The 23648-nt window shown below is 35.6% G+C and overlaps 6 protein-coding genes across 9 annotated transcripts; 2 read left to right on the top strand and 4 right to left on the bottom strand.

Annotated features, from left to right (window-relative positions):
* Positions 1–2329: 2329 nt before the first annotated feature.
* On the bottom strand, positions 2330–3819 carry LOC118737084 (rhodanese domain-containing protein CG4456). 2 transcript variants are annotated; one of them, XR_004992788.1, is made up of 3 exons: positions 3548–3819; positions 2692–3485; positions 2341–2628 (listed from the first exon to the last, which is right to left on the bottom strand). XR_004992788.1 is itself a non-coding variant. In XM_036467348.1 (2 exons), the coding sequence occupies exons 1-2, from the start codon at positions 3606–3608 to the stop codon at positions 2986–2988; spliced, it is 561 nt and encodes a 186-aa protein (XP_036323241.1). In that variant the 5' UTR covers positions 3609–3819; the 3' UTR covers positions 2330–2985. The 2 variants fall into 2 exon arrangements, 1 of the variants encoding a protein (XP_036323241.1); XM_036467348.1 differs by having other exon boundaries at positions 2330–3485.
* Positions 3820–6345: 2526 nt separating this feature from the next.
* LOC118737083 (phosphatidylserine decarboxylase proenzyme, mitochondrial) lies at positions 6346–8208 on the bottom strand. The gene has a single exon (XM_036467347.1). It carries the CDS (start codon positions 7928–7930, stop codon positions 6611–6613), a length of 1320 nt encoding a protein of 439 aa, XP_036323240.1. The 5' UTR covers positions 7931–8208; the 3' UTR covers positions 6346–6610.
* A 3358-nt stretch (positions 8209–11566) lies between these two features.
* LOC118737080 (deoxynucleoside kinase) lies at positions 11567–13888 on the top strand. Its single transcript, XM_036467345.1, has 6 exons — positions 11567–11727; positions 12613–12827; positions 12902–13035; positions 13093–13211; positions 13269–13423; positions 13484–13888. The coding sequence occupies exons 1-6, from the start codon at positions 11709–11711 to the stop codon at positions 13625–13627; spliced, it is 786 nt and encodes a 261-aa protein (XP_036323238.1). The 5' UTR covers positions 11567–11708; the 3' UTR covers positions 13628–13888.
* A 134-nt stretch (positions 13889–14022) lies between these two features.
* Positions 14023–14685, bottom strand: LOC118737082 (U1 small nuclear ribonucleoprotein C). The gene has a single exon (XM_036467346.1). The coding sequence runs from the start codon at positions 14562–14564 to the stop codon at positions 14130–14132; it is 435 nt and encodes a 144-aa protein (XP_036323239.1). The 5' UTR covers positions 14565–14685; the 3' UTR covers positions 14023–14129.
* A 2084-nt stretch (positions 14686–16769) lies between these two features.
* Positions 16770–17736, top strand: LOC118737079 (cytochrome c oxidase subunit 7A, mitochondrial). Its single transcript, XM_036467344.1, has 3 exons — positions 16770–16954; positions 17128–17493; positions 17560–17736. The coding sequence occupies exons 1-2, from the start codon at positions 16922–16924 to the stop codon at positions 17374–17376; spliced, it is 282 nt and encodes a 93-aa protein (XP_036323237.1). The 5' UTR covers positions 16770–16921; the 3' UTR covers positions 17377–17493; positions 17560–17736.
* A 961-nt stretch (positions 17737–18697) lies between these two features.
* On the bottom strand, positions 18698–22428 carry LOC118737078 (probable Dol-P-Man:Man(7)GlcNAc(2)-PP-Dol alpha-1,6-mannosyltransferase). Of its 3 annotated transcripts, XM_036467342.1 has the most exons (9): positions 22110–22428; positions 21846–22028; positions 21645–21777; positions 21371–21544; positions 21143–21296; positions 20924–21068; positions 20251–20477; positions 19942–20187; positions 18698–19863 (listed from the first exon to the last, which is right to left on the bottom strand). In XM_036467342.1, exons 2-9 carry the CDS (start codon positions 21969–21971, stop codon positions 18840–18842), a joined length of 2229 nt encoding a protein of 742 aa, XP_036323235.1. In that variant the 5' UTR covers positions 21972–22028; positions 22110–22428; the 3' UTR covers positions 18698–18839. The 3 variants fall into 3 exon arrangements, with proteins under 3 accessions (XP_036323235.1, XP_036323234.1, XP_036323236.1); XM_036467341.1 differs by having other exon boundaries at positions 21846–22428; XM_036467343.1 differs by lacking the exons at positions 21846–22028; positions 22110–22428 and having other exon boundaries at positions 21371–21535; positions 21589–21666.
* Between the last annotated feature and the right edge of the window lie 1220 nt (positions 22429–23648).

The following is a 23648-nucleotide window of genomic DNA, read 5'->3' as shown; positions in this document are numbered from 1 at the left end:
AAAAAAATGCTTATCAGACTTTTGTTTTTGCAAACTTGGTTAAATAATTAATAATTTTCGCCACTAAAAATTCTCGTTTTATTTTATTTACAGCTAACTAACAAGAGGATTAGACATTTTTTTATGGAAAAGTGTTTTTGTGAATACTCACTGTGCCTTTAAAAATTCGATTCATTGATTATTTACCAAATAACTGCAATTAATTTTTTTTTTACTTATGATTAATCATATCGTCGACCGCCCACCAACCGGCCTAAATCGCCGGTGTGACAAAAATGAGATTTGGTAACCCTGAACTCCAGGCATCGAGATTTATGCACAAAAACGGTTAAATCGTTATTAAAACAACAGATAAAAAATAAAAAACAGAAAATAAAAGCTAGAGAAAATACCGCCTATCAAGGCAATGCCTTCAAAGAATAAGCTCTCCTGTAAAATTTGAGTGCCGTACGATAGGCGGTTTTACAAAAACATCGACGATATGATTAATTAATCGATTATTTTAATTTTTTTACCATTCCTATTCTTGAGTTTAGAGGTAGGGATGCAAACGATGCATCGATGCTTTTGAAACATCGATAACATCGGTTCAAAAATCGATGCATACAATTTTCTAATGCGCAAAATACACCACACAAATACCAATTAGTGCAAATAAGAATTCGAAAAAATCTTATTTTTACCAATTTGTATTTGCGCATATTATTGCTAAATTGACGATACATCGATGTCAGTTCCAACGACGTTATAAACTCAAGACATCCTTTTGATTCAAATTTCCCATTATTTTTTCTAAAATTTTTACATTATTATAGGAAGGATAATTAAACACTGAGGAATACATCCACATGTGTACATTACTCAGACTGTATAAGAGAAGACTGCATTGGTTGAGATTTCAAAAGATTAAATATGAGCCTTTCAATTGATTAAACTTAAAAAATATTGCAATGCAATGAAATTTAGTTTTTTCTCTTTCACTTATGCTTAGTGACGTCGTCAACACAAATCTATACAAAGATGCCCCCCCAAAGGGTGTACGGTATGAGGCGCCGAAAGAAGTAGCACACTTAAAATACTTTAAGACCACGATTGTCTTAATTTTTTATTATAAAAATATGAATGTGCATACATACATATCGTTAACGGATTCATAGTTTTAGTTTAGAACTTTTCTTCCATGAAAGTGCATAACAAAATAATGAATCCGCCTTTACTTCAATAGCGCCATAATCAAAAATATAAGTTTTGAGCTAAGTATGCGTTATATTCCACTACATCTTCTCCTATGCTGTGTATAAATTTTATAGCTGTATCCATTACCAGTATCTCACTAGAATAAAATCGCACGTTTAAAAATAGCTGTGTTTTTTTACACGCATATACATCTACGCTTTACGTTTAAAACAATCATCGACAATTTCCATTTTCATCGATAACTATTCATAAGTTCATAAAGTTTGTTGCTTAGGGCCGGTTTTACAATGCATTTTTTAGTTGAACTTAGGTCTAACTTAAGATTCTGCGTTTCACCAACTACTTTTTGAGCAAATCTTAAGTTCAATTAAGTTAGACTTAAGTCGCGGCCATCGGCAACTTAAAGTGAACTAAGTCGCAAAACAGCTGATTTAGGAAACCGATGCTTATGATAAATGTCGATTGAGAAGCATAACAATTTGTCGGAAAAATAAAATAAAGGCACAAAATGGATTTTGATTTGAGTTGGGAAGATTATAGTGATTCGGAATACGAAGAGGCACACCAGAAAATCGATTTCATTTGGACCGAAATTTATTCTCTTATTTTCTGACATTTTTGTTAATATATAGCTCAATATTTTATATTTCTTCGCTCAAATATTAGACTTTAAACAAACCTCATACACTATCACCTGAGTTGTTTTGTATTTTAATAAATATCAAAACATCCATACAATTTTTAAGCGCAGATATGACCACTAGGGGGGTCCTTAAATGTAGGATGCAAATTTGTATATCAGATTTGAGAGGCAAAGTTCAGATTCCTATAAGGAGATCCAAAAAATTAAAATTATATAGTCGAAGATATCACATATAACTTTTGGCCCAGATTGGAGTCGATTAAGGCGTGGCGCACAGGGGTCAAAATTCAGATTACCCTATGAAGACGTCTTAACCGACTCCAATCGGGACCAACATTTTTATGTGATATCTTCGATTTTAGTAGTACCGATTTTGGGTATTGAATGAACAAAAAATATTTTCATTTTTTTGGGTATCCAGTGCGACACGCCTTAACCGACTCCAATCGCGACCAAAATTTGTATGTGATACCTGTGATCGTGGTATTACCGATTGAAGGAGTGAGACTGAAAAAAATCGCGTATTTGACTTTTTTAAAGACCACCCTAATGTACATACGTATGCGTGTAAAAAAACGCGCCAGATATAAAGAATTAATTCATAATTCCATCAATGTTTTATCAATTCATACCAAAATATAGAAAAGTTGGAAAGTTTACTCATCTGTTAGGTTGAACATATTCTCCTTATCAAGCTTATTATGTAACGGTTTGATGGAATCTCCAAAAACGTAAATTTTTAATTGCATCTCTATATTATTAAACGTGCGATATTTATTCATTTTTACCTTGGGAGTATATGTCAATTAAAAACCGTTGTTCTCGAGTTTAGCTTTTTGAAGTTATGAAACTTTTGAAGTAAATGAGCAATATGTGCAGCTTAAAACAGTTTGAAAACTTAAACATTTTAAATTTAAATGCAATGATTTCTCATATACTTATATGTATGTAAGTATGTATTTATGTATGCATTTTCATTTATAGTAATACAAATGTGCAGTGCTAATTAAAACCTTGTGATATATGTGCATATATACTTATGTACATACATAGATGTGTACGTAACTTTGAATCGAGTTAAGGAGATTGAAATTTGTTATCTGCATTACGCAAGATGTTAATTTACTATGTGGCATATTCAGAAATTAATGCTTATTTTCATTTTTGACCCAATCTTCCCAAGATCCGGGATAGTATTTTACATTTGTATAACCCATTGCATTTGCTATTTCTGCTGCTTTAAGCGCACGTTTTCCCAGCTTACAGGTAAAAATTATCTCATCGTGAATAGAAGGCTTGCTGCGACCGTACCTCGATTGAAATCTCTGCGGTTTAACATCTTCGGCCAATACTTGCACTACGGATTCCAGTGGGATATTTATACTTGTTGGAATTTTTCCAGTTTCTAAGAGTTCCTGTGGCTCACGCACATCAATTAACAGTTTTTCTGGGTGGTTTGGTAAATCTTTGATATCGCCATATTCTACGCCCGGTATTGGTTGACGTATTTTTTCAGTGCTGTAATGCATATTCTGCATACAGGTTTTCCATGGGCGGCATTTGTTTGGGCAAAGAGAAACTCGCTGTTGGATACTTGAATGCCACAGGTTGCTTGAAGCAATTGCAAAATCTCGCACAGCATGATCTGCAAATACCAAAGTACATCAAGATAATCAGACATGTATGTTTGTAAATTAGATTCCATACCATTAATGTTTACATAACGCTTTACAAACGATCTAGAGAGCCTAGGAACTTTAGATATCATTTTTTAATGAAGAATTTTTGTACAAAAATAAAAATTATATACAGCAGTTCCTTAAATAGGTGTGTACTCGTACTGAGGGGACAAAACTATCCAGCAGAAAAAATTCGGAGAATTTAGCAGCATCCGCTCTCAAAGAGACGAAATACCCACAGAAGTACGAGAACGCAAAATTTGCAAAAACTTGCAGCCTTCGAAACAGCTGATCACTTCCACAGTTGCCAATGGTTGGTCATTTGGCAATTTATTTTCTGCTTAGTACATTTTCCGCCGATTTTGCATTTTACACAATTGCATACTTTTGGAATCGAAAAACCTTTTTAAAATACAAAATGAATTATATCGGAGTGAATGAAATATGTTTCTCATAAAAGAGAATATCCTCCAAAGACACATCCTTGATCAAAAAAAAAAATAGTAGATAACACAGATGTACATTTATATAGATGATATTTATACATTTATAATTATAAAATTTTAATATCAACAATCAACCTACCAAAACTGACAAATTCGGCCAGCATAATTTTAGCTTGCTGCATTTTTTCTATTGTGGTATATTTAAAAGACAATTATGATGGTATAAACGAAAAATGACATACGGCAACCATAGTCAGCACACGCTAAAGTAAACAAACTGGAGATTAATCAGCCCTATTCTGCATTTCGATTACGTTCCCGCATTCTGCTCCGCTACAATCGTAATTTGGTATTCTAAGTTACGATCGAATCGAAAGAAGAATAGGAAGAGCGAAAACATCTTCCAAATCAGCTGGTTGCCTAGGAATGTAGTAGTATATTTATTTAGATTTAAGCTATTTGTATTACCTTCCTTTTATTAGCTCGGGATGTAACTATGTAATATTGATGCGCCTAAAAGATGCAGCGATTTCTATTCTCAATTACATGACAGTACGAATGGCAATAGGTTTGTTCGTCGAAAATTCAGCATGAATTATCCAACACTCAAAATATCAGAGAGTAAGAAAAAATTCTCTCAAATTCTCTCTCATGTTGACAAACTTGCAAATTTCTGCACGAACGCAAATTTGCAGGAATTTGCAAGTTTCGCTGCCAGCTGGCGTCCACGGTTGCATTTTAAACATAAACAATTTTTATAGAATTTTTAAAATTCTTTCGGATGGCCAAAAACAGGATATACATGTATATTTCTTGTTGTTCTGACTTTCTTTAACATACATTTCAATTTCTTCATCGTACTAGCTGTCGGGTTTCTTAAATCGATTCTGGTTGCAATTGCATTCCGATTGCGAATACCATTTTTTCAGCCGAATTAAGTTCAAATCATTGGAATTAACTAAATTAATTATACCAACAATTATTTACTTCCTTTTTTCATAAAAAAATCGCTCGTGTTTATAAATTTTTAAATTTAACGAACTAATTTATTCAAATTATTGTAGTCAAAAATGCAACCATGCGCCACAACCACATGTTTTTCGTGTTTGCAAATTTTTTCCAGCAAGAATTTGCAACTTCTCTCCAAGAGAACTGTCACTTTGCTCTCACAATTTTTGAGTGTTGGATAATTTTTTGGTCTGCACGAACGCGATTTGGGCAAAAATCGTGATAATTCGTACAAAATCGTGATAATTACAAACGAAAAATTCCCCGTCAACAAATTTGCAACTTAGAAAAACGTAACTACGATCGAAGTGTAGAACAGGCATAATCGTAAATCTCGAATATTTATCGAAATGAAACGGAACGCAGAATACCAAAGTTGTCAAACGGAGAAAATTTCGAATCGAGTCGAAATGCAGAATAAGGCTGATTATTTTTTTGTATCCGGACATCCGGTTAATAACCGGGAGATATTCGAATATTAAATCTATCTGGGTACTACCTTTGAAACAGAGCTAGGATAACTCGCCCCACTCACCTTTTTAATTTGAAAATATAATAATTAAAACCATGATGTACAGGCAATTCACTTCCGAGTGAATGTCAATCAATTTAAATTAAATCAAATTAAATTAATTTTAAATTAAATTAAATTTAAATTGGCAGCGGTTGCAATTCACTCGAAAGTGAATTGCAGAACCTGCCTGAAAACCCAAAATACGACAGACTTCAACCGTGACAATAAAAATCAAAGAGCCCCGGAATCATCGTACCTGGACCAAATTCATATGGAACCAACTTTCAGACCATATTAGATCATTACTAATCAACACCATTCTCACCCAAGTTGTTTGCAATAAAATAATAAACACATTCATTTTTAATTATTTCGTATTTCTTGTTAAAAACTAAAATATCTCAATAATATGCATCCCAAAATGGTTCGAGCGGTACACAATAACAAATAATACAAATATGTATGTAGATATGTACATACATATATGACTACAAGAGATTTGTTTCAAAAATAACTTCCAATACATTACATTTATCATACTTATGGTAGCATAAAATAAACAAACTGAAGCGTTCGCATTTTCGGGGTTATCACTGAATCCATCGGAGCGCGATTTTCGTGAATTCTACGAAATTCGTTCAGCGAATTCGAATTCCTTCGAACGTATGTATTTAAAGTATTGCTACGTTCGTAGCTATTCGAATTCACTGATAACACTTTTGTAGATTTCTCGAAAAATGAAAGTACGATGGTCTCAGTGATAGCCCTGATTACTGCTCCCAACCTTAAAGCCTAGAAGTACACAACTTTAATTTAGAATCTTATTATTTTTAGTACATAAATAAATAACGACTGATGTTGTTTTAAAGTTCTATATTTGGCAAACGGCTATGATAACCATATTTAAAGATAAAAATTATAATCAAAGATAAAAGCAGCCCTTACATTGCTTAACAAGTTAGAAGGCATCACAATTAGTTGCCTTCGCATGCATGCATATGTAGATCATTTCAAATATTTCGACTGGCGCCACGATTATATTATAATCGCAACATTTGCAGTTGTCTTCATATCAAGAAGTTTTTCGGCTTAAGGCCACTAGTAGTGGCTAATCAAATTTGGTTTACTCCAGGGTGCCTAGGGCTTCCCCCATCTGTATCTTCTGTCCATTTTTAATGTTAAACTGGAAGTTTGTAGGCGCTTCAAACAAAAGCACTATTGTGCTACCCATATTAAACTGTCCCAGCAATTCGCCTCGCCCCAAAGATTTGTCTTTCGGTAGGGGAGTCTCATCATATATATGCCGATTTGCATAAGCTCCTAATTTCAATCCCGTCCAACGGTTCGTTTTCAAACTTTCATCCATGTATATCTGCACAGACCCCACATTGGTCGCGCCCACTGCTGTGTAACTGAAAAAGCCATGTTTCCATTTTCCCAAATATACAGCTCGCTCGTTGAGACAAAAGAGTTCTGGAAGCCATGTAGCTATGCATGGATTGACTGATAACAACTCTCCGGAAAAATGACGTCTTAGTTTAGGTTGCCACTCAGCCGGAGAATGAAAACGATGATAATCCCCAGGTGCTAAATATATAACGCACTGATAAAGCTCGGTTGAGCCATCGTTGTGCTCTTTTAACTCTTCTGTGAAGTCACCGGTTAAGCGATCGCGCCACGTAACTGGACCTAAGAAGGATTGTACACTATACTTTATACCTTTTACTTCTTCTATTAATGCATTCTGTGCAGATCCAAAATGTAAAACTCGTCCATCCGCAGGAGAAACAATTGCTGCTTTTTGATCGATGGGTCGTACGCCTTCTCGCAGCGATCGCGTGAAAAATTCTGCGAGACTATTGTAGTATTTGTAGTCAGGATGCAAAGCCTCTTCCAAATTCACACCGAATATGCTTGAGTACCAACCATATATGTAAGGTCGGAGTGAAACAGGTACATAACAGGCAGCTAACCACCCCCAGCATCGACTTATTATGCGCAGTGGTAAAGAACAGTATACTTTTGATTGAAAAGTGGAAGCAGTGCGAGGCAAGTTTTCAGTGTTACATTTTTGCTTGTGCCATTGCCACTCAATGACTCCAAACAGGCAAATGCCGACAGGTGTCCAGCGTAAAAGAAATCCAGTCCATTTTGTCCAAACACTGCGGCTTACCAGCTCCTGCTTGTTAAACCTTCTTTCATCCTTAATAGCATTCTTGCCCAATGTGTTATTGGAACGAACAACCGATTTTATATTCCCTTGTTTTGATTCTGCATCTGCACCATTCCGACACAACTTTGTCGAAAAAGATTGGCGAAAGTGGCGCAACATAGGCCACTTTCCTGGCTCTTGTTGCTGCTGGACTTGCTTTAGATGAGCCGCTTGCCTTAAATTACCTGCTTTCATCAGAAAGCGCCCACGCGGTACGAAATATGAAACCATTCTTGTTTATGTTTTTCCTCGTCTTGTGATAATAGATTACCTAACACTTGTTATCAAAATAGTTGCAAACAAAGTCAATCTTGAACAAAGTAAATTCTTCCAGCTCTTTTATCACCAATTAAATGAAGCGTGTTGACTTAAAGTTCCTGAATATTTTACTCTTTTTTCCACGAACAACGGCGCTTATAGTCAGCTGTTTACACCGCGCGATAATTGAAAACGGTCCGCTGCCTGCAAACTGTCAAAATAAAGTGGAGCTCAAGTAGCCCCAATCGTTTATCGCCAAGCGTGTCAACAAAACACAAACAAAACAATCATCACCTGACCTTCGAGCCACTGTTGCCAAGCGGTGCTTTTCGCACTAAATTTAGTGCTTTTCTTAATTCAGAACGCGAAAATTTTTGAGTTTGGTACTTGGTGCGTTTTTTGGTCCTTTTTTTATTTTTAGGACATCAAACCTGTAAGTCTGAAACAAAAATGGAAGTTAAATTTAGAGCAATTGGAAGTCTCGTAAGGAACTTTGCAAAAATGGAAACAAAATCATGGCACAATGACAATCATATGTTTGTCAAAAAATATTTATAATATTTCAGCATTTTAAATCATGCCAGAATTACATACGATAATTTGCCATTGCCTGGCAAAACGTCCATGTTACTGGGACCAAGAATCGATCTTTAGATCTTTGGTTTGAGCTGAATTTGTTATATTTTTTACGAATATTAAAAAGCACCAGCATTTTATGATGTTAATTAAAAGTTGAGTGTGGCAATATGCTTTCTGTATTTTAATTTTATTGTTTACAATTTGTATTTAAACCGTTATGTGTGGTCTGCTGTTACTTGCATACAAAATCCATTAAATTCTCCAATAAAAAATTTGGGGCTTTTTTCGATTTTTCTTGGGTTTTACGAAATACGACATTTGGCAACACTGCCTTGAGCTGTCAAAATACCGATTGTGATGCTAATGAGGCTACACACTAGGAATGTTCGATATCGTATCGATTATTCTGAATATTGATATTTCACGGCACGATAATCGATTTTTTGAATCGATATTCCAAGGTCGATATATCGAAGACATCGATACTTTACCCGCAATATCGATATTTAAGGTGAAATTTATTTTTAATCTACAAAAAATTGTATGGGAAAATAATAAAGTAGGTTTAATCAGCAGCTTGCGTGATTAATTTAGCTCTTAAGTTTGACAAACCGCTTGAGTCGACCGGCATGCCGTTTTAATCCTCAGTAAATATACAAGATGGAAAAAAAAAACAATTAAGTGAGTTGACAGGCAGGTCTAATATTCTATTCAATTGGGAGTAGGATCTTCAACATCGATTTTTCCGATATCGATATTGTTCAGCTTTGAGTTTTTCTTGATAAACTTACAAAATTCACGTTCTTTAACAAAACATACGTTGTGAGTTTCCAGTTTATAGAAACACATGCGTTAATTATGTACTTAACTATTGATATTAATTTTAATTAAGCATTGATATTGTACTTAACCTACATTTTGTTCATAAATAACACCATTATATATATTTTATCCTCGAAAAGACCTTTTTCTAGTCATGAGGCGAAATTCCTCACAGTAAGTATTGCCGTGCGCGCAAACCGAAAACGCTACACACAACCCAAAAGTACTCCTCAGGGGCCAATTGGTGAAAAACTGCGAAAAGGTTTCTTACTGTGTATATACTGTGGTTGGCGGGCAATGGGCGTTTGCCTATGGAGATGAGAGGTAAACTTGGTAAGAAAGTTGTTCAAATATTTGAGCGGTAAATGTGTGTGTGTACGGCGCCCTATATTCGGAGTTTTAAATAAGTGTTACCAAATCTTTTTGTGCGTACCTGATAGAGCTGTAAAAGTAACGAAAATTTGTGTACCCGTATGTACTCGTTACTAATCCAATCAACACCCGTATCTTTAGAATCGTTACTTTACTCGTTACTTTTGATACAAGCACTTGTACCTCGCGCGAATCACCGCAACGAATCTCGCAGCGTAAGGAAATGTTCGTTCGTACATATGCATTCATGTGTATGTATACACGCACCATACTTTTGTATCGATCCGAACAATTTGATACAATCAAGCACTTTTACCTCTCACGATTCATCGCAACGTAAACATGAACCAATTAGAACAGATCTGACCGGTTGAGAAGCAGCCATTTGTAATAGCAATTGAGAAAAAGTGTGTGACGTTCGTAATTTTTAAGTTTCCTATTTCTGTTTTGCTTCTTTCTTTATGTTTATTTTGTCGGTGGTTTATTTCAGTAATTTTTGAGAGATTTTCAATCAATTTTCTGTGCAAATGTAATTAAAATAAAGTTCGCGGTGATTGGTTGCAAAAACACGTACAAAAATAATAATTGGTTAGCACAAGCATGAGCTACAAAATTGTTTGCATTTTTTTCTTTATGCTTCGTCTTCATATTCTTTGTTTACTTTTCAAAGAAAATAACATGGCGCCGAAATTACAAACGTCAGCCAGAAAATTACTTTTTTCTTTTGCTTCATCTTGTGTAGTTGGATCATGCTAGCGTAAGGAAATGTTCGTTCGTACGTACGTACACGCAACACACTTTAGATATTATTATTATGTTTATTTCAGTCTATGATGTACATATATCTTACAGACTAGATAACAACGAGATTTGGGTACAGATACACAAATGCCAAATAGAATTTACACATTATTACACAACAAATTGACAATAAAAAGAATTAAGAACGGACTTAAATATACATCTAGGCAGGGAAAAATCGTATCGATATGAACAACAGTTTCGTTCCCGCACAATATGTTGTTTTGTATTGTCTCACGTTATGCAGACAAACTTTTGCTTGCCAAATTAAATGGTGGCTACTTAGTTTGCTCGGAGTTGGTTATGTCGAGTTTGGCACAGGGTTGCACGTTCATTGTGGTTTTCATGGCTATTGCCAACACGAAATGAGAATTTCAGATGTACATAATGCGCACAATTAATATATTTTTTATGATATCGTATAGGCAATTAACTGTGCCCTAATCTTTGAAGCTCTTACAGCATAAATTCAGTTTTCTGGCTTTCGGTATCACGGCAGTTTTTGTGTATAGCAAGAATTGTCTAAAATTTTATGTATGGCAACACCGAATTTGCTGCAGTTTGACCAAACAAAATTAGTTTGCTGTGGGAGTCGCCAAACTCGCTCTCCCCGAGTTTGCTGCAACAATTGCACGCAGTTTGCAAAAAAAAATTTCTGCATAACACCGACCTTATGGTCCGATTATGCACACTTCACATAACTTCGCATAAACTTCAGACTGCAATTTCGTATGTACTTCGCACATATTTTGTTTGTATTCCATTACCCAAAAATTAGCAGAACATTCAAAAACTTAGAAATCTGTTGAGTTTAGATTTTGCTTCACGTTTTCTTAAGTTGCATTTTTATTGCACTGGTACAAAAGATTGTGCGAAGTTATGCGAAGTATGCATAATCAGACCTTTAATGGTGCATATACGGAATATGAGAGTAACGAGATTATTGTGTGAGTAACGACTCGGTACTTCGAGTCAGGTGTTGTATTCGTTACTCAGTAACGAATACATACGGTTTGCTGCAGCTCTAGCACCTGATGTCGATCAGCTGTTCGGCATGCACTTTAATTCATTTGTTATTATTTGCAATAACCTATTCGCTATGGAAAATGCAGATTTGCTCACTGCAAAGTTTTTACTAAAATACATATTTAACATTTAACATTTTTCATGCTTGACTATGTTGCGTCGTATATTGGGTAAGTGGCCAGAATGTACATTACTAACCATATTGAAATAGTGTGGGTTGGAAGGAGGTACAAATTCCTATCGGCACATGTATACAAATATGTTGAGTTATGTCGAAATTACTGAATTCGGTGTAAAGAAATGTTTTAATATTTTAATCCTATGCAAATACAATCAGTAATTTGGCGCGTAAATACACATCCATAGAAGTGTAAATACATATCGCACACGTTCTTTAAAAGTGTCAATTTAAAGTTTGTCATTTTTGATATTAAATACTGGGAATGTTCACAGATAATAGGTCCAAAAGCTATCGCAAAATTTTCCTTAACCCTATTTAATTAACCTGAGCTCAGAAATAATTTTTTTTCTGATAAAAAGAGGATTTGTAGTTAAATAGTAATATAATAATAATTTATAAGGCAAATTTTCATATAAAATAAAGTCAAATCTTTCTTCTCGCACTTATTAGTACCCCTTGTCTAATTTCACCATGCCAATAAATATACATATTGATTAACATCAGTTCAGAAATACATAGATTTTAGCGTTTTAGATAAACGTGGAATTTGGGGTTAATGCACTTTTGAAAAACTTGTAATGACATGGTGCATACACTACGCGCATGCATTTACCTACAAAATATACTAAACAAGAAACAAGAACAAGATCGTTGGCATTTGATCATGCATAAGTGCTCCCAAACATGTATTCGACAGATACGTTTTGGCGCCTTTTTACGAGTCGGTTTTCTTCGGAGTATGAAAACATGAGATAATTTTAGTGTGACTAGGCGGTCGGCTGTTAACAAAAGAAATTGCTTAAACTAAGAAATACGTTTTATAAATGCATTAGGATTGTATCTTCATAATAAGATCTACATATATCCGTTACAGTACGTTCATTGTCCACCATGATGTCCTTCGAGCCACTTAGTGCTCCGGTACCAAAATATGGAGTTGGCACTCAACCATTCACTGTCTTAATAGAGGGAAATATTGGCAGTGGAAAGACAACGTTTATCGAACATTTTAAGCAATTCGAAGACAAAGTCTGCGCCATTGCTGAGCCGGTGGACAAATGGCGTAATTTTAAAGGACACAATTTATTGGTTAGTTGAAATACAAAGTACATTTTAATATACATACATTTCACGGAGTCTCATTTTTTGTTTGTTGTTTTCAGGAACTAATGTACGTTAATCCAGAGCGTTGGGCGATGACATTTCAATCGTACGTAATGCTGACAATGTTGGAGCGTCACACAAAGCTGACAAATAAACCTATTAAAATATTGGAACGGTCTTTGTACAGTGCCAAGTAAGTAAATGGGTAAATATATTAGTAATTTTATAACACCTATTATATTGTTACAAGGTACTGCTTCGTTGAGAATTTACATAAAAGCGGTCTGATTCATGACGCCATGTATGAAATATTGAAAGAATGGTATAACTATGTCGAGGAAATCGCCCACATACAAGCAGATTTAATAGGTTCACACCTTAGTAGCTAGCAGGGATATATGTATTAATTTTTATATTTATTTTCAGTTTATTTGCGTACGACACCTGAAATTGCATATGAGCGCATACGTAAACGGTCACGTTCCGAAGAGGCATGTGTTCCCTATGAGTATATAAAGCAGTTACATGAACTTCACGAGGATTGGTTGATTCGAAAAAGAGTAGACTGTAAAAATATTAAAGTAAGTAGAATATTTAATTTTTTATCGTGATTTAAAAATAACACTTAAAATGCGTCCTAGGTACTTGAAATTGAGGCTGACTTAGACTTATCTGAAATTGACAGGGAGTACAAACGCTCTGAAGTAGTGATTCAAGCCTCAATGCAGCAGCAACGGCCTACCGTGACGACTTCTCCTAGCAAAAGGACGGATTTTTTAGGATAAGTAATATAGCATAATGTATTATTAAATTATGGACTTGCATTTTCGTATGGTCAGTTTGCAGCATCACTATGTTCTCTATATTTTTGACCAAACAGAAATTGTTTTATTATCTCAAACCAAGCTCTTATAAGTACTTTTATTTAAATTGTAATGATTTTTATTTTAAATTTATTGACATATATACCTACATAAGTATAAGAATGATGTGCATTTTAATAATTAGAAAAATTAAATGGCAAAATATATAGACATATACAATCATTAAGGGTATTTGTTTTTTACTTTCTGGGTTGGTGAAGAGTTGGAATACATAATCTCGTAATATTTTTACTCTTATTATTATCTTATTTTAACTTATCAAGTTCCTGATCTTCAAATAAAAACACTTGTGGCAATTAAGCATATTTTGAAGTTGTATTTATTAACTTATGAAATATTAGGTAAAGTTTGAAATGTGAATGAATATTTTTCTAGAGGCTAGTTCTTAGTCCTTGCGCTTTTGTTATTTGATAGGAGGAGGCCCGTTCATCATTGGTGGCCGTACACCTATTGCGCCTAATGGTGGAGGGGGACCCATCATTGGACCCATTGGTCCCATAATTGGTGGTGGCCGCATGCCCATCATTGGAGGTGGCATAGCTCCGTGAGGTCCCATCATCATTGGTGGCATGCCTGGTCCGCCGGGCATAAGACCAGGACGTGGTGGTGGGCCCATATTTGGTGGTGGTATTGAAACGCCTGGATTTTGAGTAATCTTACCAGCTTTAAAAGCAGCTGTGGTGGCATCGATCAAATGTTGCGCCTGTTCTTCCATCCATTTTTGATAGTAAAATTTCACGTTGTCTCTATGCTTGCGGCCGGTACAATGCGTTTTTCGCACAGATGGTGAATCGTGAGTCAAATATGTATCACAATAGTCGCAATAATATTTCGGCATTATTAATTTCGTTTATCCCACAGAATTATTTTACTTTTATTTAACTTATAGTATTGAAATCTCTAGAAGCAAAATAATTGTTTCGTCGCAATAGCCAGGTTGCATATGAATCAAACTGGAAACGAACAGTTGCAGGGTCGCATTTTTGGAAAAGTTTTTAAAGAGCGAAATACACAACACAAACAGTTTGAGCAACGTCCTACTGGACAAATCAGACAGAGCATAAACACATCGAAAGAAACACATGCCAGAATGGACTATGCGGAGAAGCAACAATAATTTTGAATCAATGATAGAAGTGATAGCTATTTCGGAAATCACCAAATTTCCTCATCAGACTTCTATCAGTGGCCCTAGCTGACTCAGCCCGTGGCCTACGCACCGTGCGAAGTTCGCCTTGTAAAATCCAATCATGCAATCAAAAAACGTACGAAGGCAAAAGAGAAGGCACGCCCCTGTTACCCATTTTCGCTACAATTATAACGAGTTGTGCCTTCATATAATCTACGTTCTTTGGTAGCGGTTTTCGGAATACGCCACCCACCTCTTTATCTTGGAATCAACTGCACTTCGCGCGCAGATTTTATAGCTAAATTCAACGTTAAAACTCGAATTAAGCTCTATTCAGAAATATGTATGTTTTTTATGTCGGCTGTAGCGCCAAGATATAATCAGCCTCATTGCGTATGTTGTAAATTAGACTAAACTGTACGCATTGACAACATTGGCACTGCCTGTTGTCGTTCTAAAATAAGTAGACGATGAAAACCGAACACAATCCAATACTGCCAAGTTTTCCTATTTGAATACACTATGTAGTCGAATCGAATTTTTAGGCAATGCCACGTACTTTTCGATACGACTCGACCAGAGAACGTCTATAGACATTCTCTGACTCGATTCTCTAAAGATTACTTCCATTCGACACGACACTCGCAAAAAGACTGAATAATAATAGATTGGCGCTTACATATTCATCAGTGTTTCGGCAAGCTACTCCTCCAATTTGTGACGAGCAGCGTTGCCGTTTTGGTCCCATTGGACCAAAATTGGTAGCTTCATTCTCCTTTGGTAGTTTGGTTGGTTTGATGAAGCTTTTGGTAGGCAAACATGTTTTGAAATTTCAATCGAACGTAGCATTAAGATTTGTTCACTTACTTTGGATTTATATGTTGAAAACATTGCTTTCACTTTGCTCACACGTATAAGTTTTCTTTGTTTTTTCTAAATTTTACTAAGCACAAAATTTTCTACAAACACAAACTCACTTCCCAAAGCTATGATCGATCATCTGTTGAAATTGAACGAAAAATTGCCTATCGTCTTGAAAGAAAAATTGGTGATAGGCAGTTTGTAAAGTGTGAGTGTATTGGTAAAAATAAGGGTAAGAGTATGCAAATTGAAACAAGATTTGGAATTTTGTTTTATTGACATGCATAAAATGTCTGATTTTGTTTTTTTTTAAACATTAAAAATGTTTGATATGAATTGAATTAAACTCAAAGATAATCACGTTTTTACAAAAGTTTTTTACGCAATATGTTAATTCTCTTGTTTAAAAGCCCGAATTTGTTTTGATTAACCTTAAAGATTGGCATGAATGGTTAACCAACACTGTAAACAATATTATACTGCCAATTCGTGTAGCTAAAAACCCTGTAAATCCAAGAAATCTTGCTTTAATAATGAACAAAAATTTGGTAGTTTGGAAACTGATTTGGTAGGCGTTTTGTTACCTAAAAATAAACTCAAGTGGCAACACTGGTGACGAGTGCCTCGATGTTTTCGCCGAGTCCGAATGGCGAGAAAATGTTTTTCCTGGCAGAAATATACTCGGTGGTTTGCCATTGCCTGCAAAGGGGCGACCGCTATTAGAGAAAACCTTTTCAAAATTTTTTGTGGTACGCTAAGAGGCTTGAACGAGATGCAATCACAACCGCAGTGTTGTGCGCATTATTAAAGTATCACGTTCGGTGTGAATTTCTAGCAACAGTTGGAAAACTGCAACAGTTTTGCAAATTTTCATCAGTGCTGCAGTATTGCCGCTTTGATTACATGCCTCGAACAGACCCATAACGCCTGAAAAATTTATATGAATATCAGGGCTGCACAAACTAGTTGCTTCTTGTTTCTAAGTGTACCTCCAGCTTAACTCATGTCAAATTTTAATTAATTCTTATTATTCACCGGTTCACCCTGTGTCTACATTCTTCCAGGCCCAAGAAAACTCCAGTTTCCAGTGGGTCACGTCAAAAATCTGTCAATTTTTATGAAGATTCTATTGTGCACATCGTAAGCCTCCGACAATTGTAATAAATTTACAAATTTTGCAAAGTACAATATAATTTTTACAAAATATGAGCTCTGCCAAAATGCTTAACTTGTCGAGAGTAAGTACAAAGCTTTTTTTTGTTTAAAAACTAAAGACTTCGTCGAAATAAACCTTTTATATGTAGGATTGGCTAATGTTACGTAAGATCCGATTCCTAATAACGGGAGATATGGGTTTTATCGAAATTTAATTTTTAACAAAAAATGTTTAATTGATTTATTTAAATTTTAGGTCGTTGTTCGCAATCTTACCACAACCTCTGCACGTCGTACTGCAGCCAAAAACGAGATTGATAAAGGCTACTTCGAACTGAAGAAGGTGCAAGAGCACTTCCAAAAGCATGATGGCAAGCCAGTGTTCCTCAAGGGATCTTTTGCTGATCAACTTCTGTATCGTCTTACCGTCGCTTTGAGTTTGGCCGGTATTGGTGGTATGGTTAAATTGTTCTACGACTTGAGCGTCCCAAAAAGCCAAGATTAAATGCATGACAAGAGCTACGTAGCAAAACTCTTGTAATTAATGTTTTAAATTAAGCTCCTAAAGTAGAAAAATATACGACTAATCTTGATGTAATTGTATGTTTCCTTGTTTTGTGTGGTAAGCGCTATTAACAACAACGTATGTACTAAAAAATTAATGTGCTACATGTTTTATTTGTTCCAGTTGTCCATATGATGCTGAATGCTGAAGTGGCGAATATATCCTCTTGTTTGTCATTACCATTTAAAATGTTGTGTAAGCAGCTGAGCATTCGCGCAAATGCATTTAAAACTAGGAAATATACTTTATATAAAAACATCGGCCTTTAAACCTCATTAAAATTGAAGGAAAAGGTAAAAACTAGTGTTTTATTTACATTTGAACATGCTATGACAGCATAACGACTCCGACCGCAACTTAAATATTGTATATTAAGGGCGGTATTATCACTTGCGAAGCGAATGGATTGGCGAACGCAACTTAAATATGCATTAAGAGTGTTCTCTTGTACCAGCTTGTGCAAGATCTTTGCATCGCGAATACTCTTAATGCCTAGTAGTTTCCGAATACCATAGCATATAAAACTCAATTCTTTCTTAAGCCGACTTTGGTGGTAATTGCTTATGGCCACAGATTTAACCATTTAAAATGGACTAGCTAGAGGGATGGACTTCAGTACGAAAGCGAATGGTGCAATTGGTAGTGTATTCGCATAAAGGTCACATTCTATTCCTACATTACTATACATTTTTTGTGCTGTATATTCATGACAAATCAACCTTTATGTTAACCTAGCGGCTTGGTATTTTTTACCCATGATTAAATTATTATTATTCATTATTGAATCATGTTTTTTTACCTACGAGATCAGTGCCAAAACTGAAATATTCATTATTGTTTGTTTGCTCTTCGTGAACTGTTTCTTTATCAAAGGATGCTCGCATTGTTTCGTGTAAGCAGGAATATGACTAATATACTTATGTATTTGAAATTAAAAATTGTATATTTATATGGATGCACGTTTATTATTGCAGCCGACGATGATCCGAGGGAGTAGTCGCTGCTTATTAGTTGAGACTAGACGATTTAGCGCGAGTGCAGTCGGAGGTGCTGAAAAAGGTGGTAAAAAATCGGTTTCTTGCGGCCCAAGTGCAGGTCCCTCGAAGAAACCTAATCCTGGCTTTGAGAAAATTAAACAACTCCAAATGCATTTTCAAAAAAATGACGGCAAACCGATACATCTCAAGGGTGGCAGCAGAGATTTGATGCTGTATCGTGCAACATGGGGTTTGGCTTTGCTCGGACTACTACTGCAAATCCATTTTTTTGCAATGTATATCATTTACTGAAATCGGCATTTTTTTTAATAAATGTTTGCTTAATTGTAATGAACAAAAAAAATAAAAGCGAACATTTACATGTTGATATTAAATAATATAATTTAATTTTCATATTATATATTTTCACGATATGCTTTTCGTCTTATCATCAACATCCAGTTTATCGATGACCTGTTTTAGACAGTCTTTGGTTGATACTCGCTCTAGGTCGCAAATACGTGTCAAGTCCATTGTAGAGATTTGTTCAATCATTTCCTTAATTCGTTCTTGTTTTATAATGGCTTTAACCGATTGGCGCGTTCCAGGCGCGACACCAATGTTGGGTCGTTTCTCCACTTTTTCTGCAGAATTTTCAATTTGGCGCCCCTTTGAGCGGTAATGCTGTTCGATTAGCTGTCGAATTTTCAATTTTGTTGCCTTAGTTTTTCGATTCACTTTACCCAGCGCAAGATTGCGAAGTTCTTGAAAATTTATTTCCTTGGTCAGCTGATCGGACATGTCGACTGTTTCGTCGTCAGTATCCTGCTCTGGTGTTAACGTTTCTGAAGATTCGGTGGCTTCGGTGGGATCTACACCAACAGAAGTTTGTTGCTTTTGAGGTTGTTGACTTTCAAACGGCTTTTCAAGCTCCTCTTCATCCAGTACTTCTAATGTCCAGTCTTCTACGTAACCATCCTCAATTGACTTCTTTGCTTCGGCATCATCTGCTAATTCTATGTGATCTTCTAGAGGTTTATTCAGTGTTTTTTCTAAGTTATACATGTCATCTGGTATTTCAAGCCCAATTAATTTTGAAATATGTTCACCACTCAGAGGTGCATCCGCCGTTGGAATACCTACTGACTTCTTACTTTTTCTCTTCAATTTATTATCGTCTTTTGCCTTCTGTTTACTGCTGATAGCATTTGCCGGAAGTTTTCGTCTCTTTAAAATGGCAATACATGGCTTTGTCTTGATGCGAATTGGCACAAATGAGCTGTATTGAATGCCAATGTTATTGAAACAATCGACAAACTCCAGAATTTCAAACTCTTCCTGCAGATCAGACCATAGTTGTATATTATTTTTGTTTTTTGCTTCCACCATGAGATGCGTATAACGTTGCGTTTGCCCGGGGCCATAATTTACCGATTCGTTTTTGCAATAGCTGTAATTGAAATGAATTCGTTAAATATTTAAACAGATAAAGCTAATTAAATACTCAAAAAACGTTTGGGTAACTTACTGCCAATCGTCTCGAATTTGCAGGAAACGCGAAACCCCACTTTGAGCAGCTAAATTTGCTATATGCACAAACACATTAGGTGTTTCGGCCTCCAAGCGATGTAGACGTGTCATTGCTACGCCCCCTGGATAGTTGGTACTTGATACAACCAAGAGTAACACAGTAATAAGAATATTGATTAATAAATGTGCACCAGCACTAAATGCAAGAAATTGATGCCAAACTGATTTTCCGCTATTGAGCCAGCTAAAAAGTTGAATTAAACCGTTTTTTTTTTTTAATTGCTATAAGGCATATTAACTGACTTACAATCGACTACACGCGCATGCGGCGGCCAAATTGAGCACTGGAAATACGTAAACAATAAAACGCAACTCTTTATGTGGCAACAATGAATAAATAAGGACAAACGCCAATGCCGCAATCACCAATGGGCGTGTGCGTGGTTCCAAATAAACTCCAAAGGGAACTAGAACAATTGAGGCACCCAACGCTCGCGGCAGGGCTGAATAGAAATACCATAAAAAGGGAGATGTCTACGAATTGCGAAGCTAAGGTAACCGAAAGTGATGAAAAATGGTCTTACGGTAAAAGATTTTACATAACAATGGGCCGTATGAATATAATCTAAGCAATTGCTTTTTCTTAAAATTTCCGAATAATGCTCAGTTTCACCAAACTGCGTGGTGGAATTATACCATTATTATTATTATATAATCATGGCTATCACTGAATCCGTCGTAGTCTGAATTTCCGAATAATCCGAACAAAATTGTGTAATTTTAAATTTTATCAGTATGAGAAATTTAAAACTTATTGGTTCAACCGGGCATTAATCGAGAAAAAGATCTGAGAAATGGTGGAATTATTGCACCATGTTCTGAAATTTAAGGAAAAATCAATTGCTTTGTTTCACTCATACGGCTTAATATCGACGAGAAAAAATAATTAAAATTTTGTTTTAAGATTTTGAAAAGGATACACCCCAATTGGAGCTTTTGTTAAGTATTGTGTTGTACCAAAGTACTTCTCCTTCGGGCCATAAGAGGCGATGCCAGAAAAATGAGTCCAAAGTGATTGTGACGGCCAAAATAGCTAAACCTGCGGGTAATGCTATTTTTAGTACGCTGCAATTGTATTAATATTGTATTAAAAAAATAAAATTTTAGCAAGCGAATCGGAGCAAGTTGGTTGGTCTTACCACTGAACTGAAACCTTGCGGAACAATACGTCATACGCCAGCAGAAGCCCCAAGAATAGTAACAGTTCTGAACGAAATACTAGTATTGCAATACCAGAACTAATAATGAACTGTTTCGTTTGACCTTGTAACCAATATGCTAAAGCATAGAGCACTGCAAAAGAAATAATTACAATTAACAGCACGCTTATTCACTATAAATATGTTACATTATCTCAATCAACTTACCAACAGGCAAAGCCAAGATATTCGGCAATGGACGACTCATGTAAAATATGAAATGAAATTGCGTCAATGTTATTATAGTAAACCATAGCCGCACTTCAGTACCTAGCTGCTTGGTTATCACACGGCGAAAGTTGTGCCAGGATGCTGTTATTACAGCGGCTAAAACTAAACGCACTAAAATTATGAAATGAAAATTAAAAAAATTTTAATAAAATTACTCAGGTGTAAACGTAATTTATGCATCCCAATGTATGCCTGGACATGTTCTCTTTACCTACATATTGCGCCCAGAACTTATTCACTTGCAGTGCTTCAAAAAGTATAATAAAAGGTGAGGACAATATCGCTATAACAAGTGGGCCGAGGAAAGTGCGTGGCACCACGCCGGGGAAGTCGTTATGGTCGTACTATAGAAATGCAAAATAAATAGTCAACCAAAAAACCTGTATAATACAGTTAATAATATGCAACAAACCTGAGAAAAATTTTGCCGTAAATAGAGTATGTCATGCATTGCTTGTAAATTAAAGCTCTCCTCTACTTTGGTGAATGGCGCGTAGAAGAGGTGCGCCGCAGCCGTTAAAAATAATAAAAAATCCATGTCTGCTAATGCTTTGGTACAATTAAAATAGATATATCCATATGTATGTATGTATGCCTTGAAAAATGTATAAAAAACGCTTAAGTTTTAACCACCGAGAGGTAAAGATTTAGGTGTCCATCGCCTCAACCGAATTACATAATTGCAATTTATCCACGGCGTCGTCCCTATTTTTCTCTGTCCTGGTTTTGTTTGAAATCTTATCACCACCAACTTTTCATTGGCAAAACACTGTGGTATCAAGCGATACCTGCAGAACTTCAGCACAAGTAACTTTTTTATATTTTGTTTTCTTAGCTTGTTGCTAATCTATTATTTCCTGGACATTTACACTAATACTTTTTTAATCGCCAGCTGCTTAATATGGTGTTTATTGCCATTTTTCCAATATCTGACACTTTATTGTTCTAATTTTAGTTTTCGTCTGTTCCACGTCGCCGACGATGGATGGTGTAGCTATTTTGGAACAGCTGTTTACCAGCACGCATAGTGTTGCCGCTCTTAAACAATTTTTTTTTAACAGGAAAAAGGACGTGGAACATGGATTTGTGCGAAACGGAAACAGAAAGAATGTATCACATACAGGAAACGAAGGAAATGCTTACTTAAGCCGCCATCGATTCGCCACTTCGCTGCTCGCTATGTTTGAGTTCCGGTTGCATGTGAAAGCAACAACAAAATTAGCTAGCACGGATAGACGATAGCGAGTTTGGCTGTGCCTCTTGGAGTTCGTTCGTTTCGCCACTTAATAATTTTGCCCTGACAAACGGCAGTAATGCGGATTAACGAACCGCAAGGACGTGGGTTCGAGTCCCAGTAAAATTTTCATTTATGTATTTCTTTTCTATTATTATTTTTTATGTTCTTTTTTTACATTGCTTTCAGTTAGTTGTTGTTGACGTTTTTAATAAAATTAAACTCTAATGGCCTTATTAATAAAAAATAAAATATATAAAATATATATCTATATACATATATGTATATATATTGATCCAATGATCGGAAATAAAACCAGATTAGTATGGAACCACCTCTGAGACCACACTAACTTTCCGATGCAAAAACAATATCGAAATCGGTTCACGTGGTAAAAAAAAAAAAAATAAATATTCTGACGCACTGATAACCTCCTCCTTTTTTGGAAGTCGGTTAAAAATGATTGTTCATCCGTTCAACGCGGTTTTCTGCATTCTCTTCCTTGTTTACTTCTTACAACAAAGATGGCGTCGGGATTTAAACAGCTATATAATAACTTTTTTCTTTATTTGCGTGATCTTGTGTCTTTCGTTCATGCAGGAAAGCAACCAGTGTGACCAGAAGAGCCTTTTTGGAGGTTATGTAGATTTAGCAATTATATTTTTGCTTTAGCCTCGGAATTTTGGGTTCGTTGCTTTTTTCTGGATTTTTTTACTGCTACCCTTTTATTAGAAATGTTAAAAACTTTTCGGGGAAATATTCCTTATCCTTATTGCTTTTACCAGAGCCTAATGAGACTAGTAAAAATAATAATATTTTGGCCTTTACACTTTTGCTAATTGTTTGGCAATTGTGGTGTGCGTCGTGATGTTGTTACATAAATAGAGCGACCACAGTTTTACGCCGGCTCCGAACATTATCCTTGCCCGAATAGCAAATGGAAGTGTGGTCATTTGTTAGAAAAACCTTTTTCTAAATTAG

The sequence above is a fragment of the Rhagoletis pomonella genome, unplaced genomic scaffold, assembly GCF_013731165.1.
Source record: "Rhagoletis pomonella isolate Grant_MI unplaced genomic scaffold, Rhpom_1.0 Rhpom_scaffold_00004, whole genome shotgun sequence".
In the NCBI taxonomy this organism is placed as follows: Eukaryota; Metazoa; Arthropoda; class Insecta; order Diptera; family Tephritidae; genus Rhagoletis; species Rhagoletis pomonella.
This window is presented reverse-complemented; position numbering and strand designations above follow the sequence as displayed.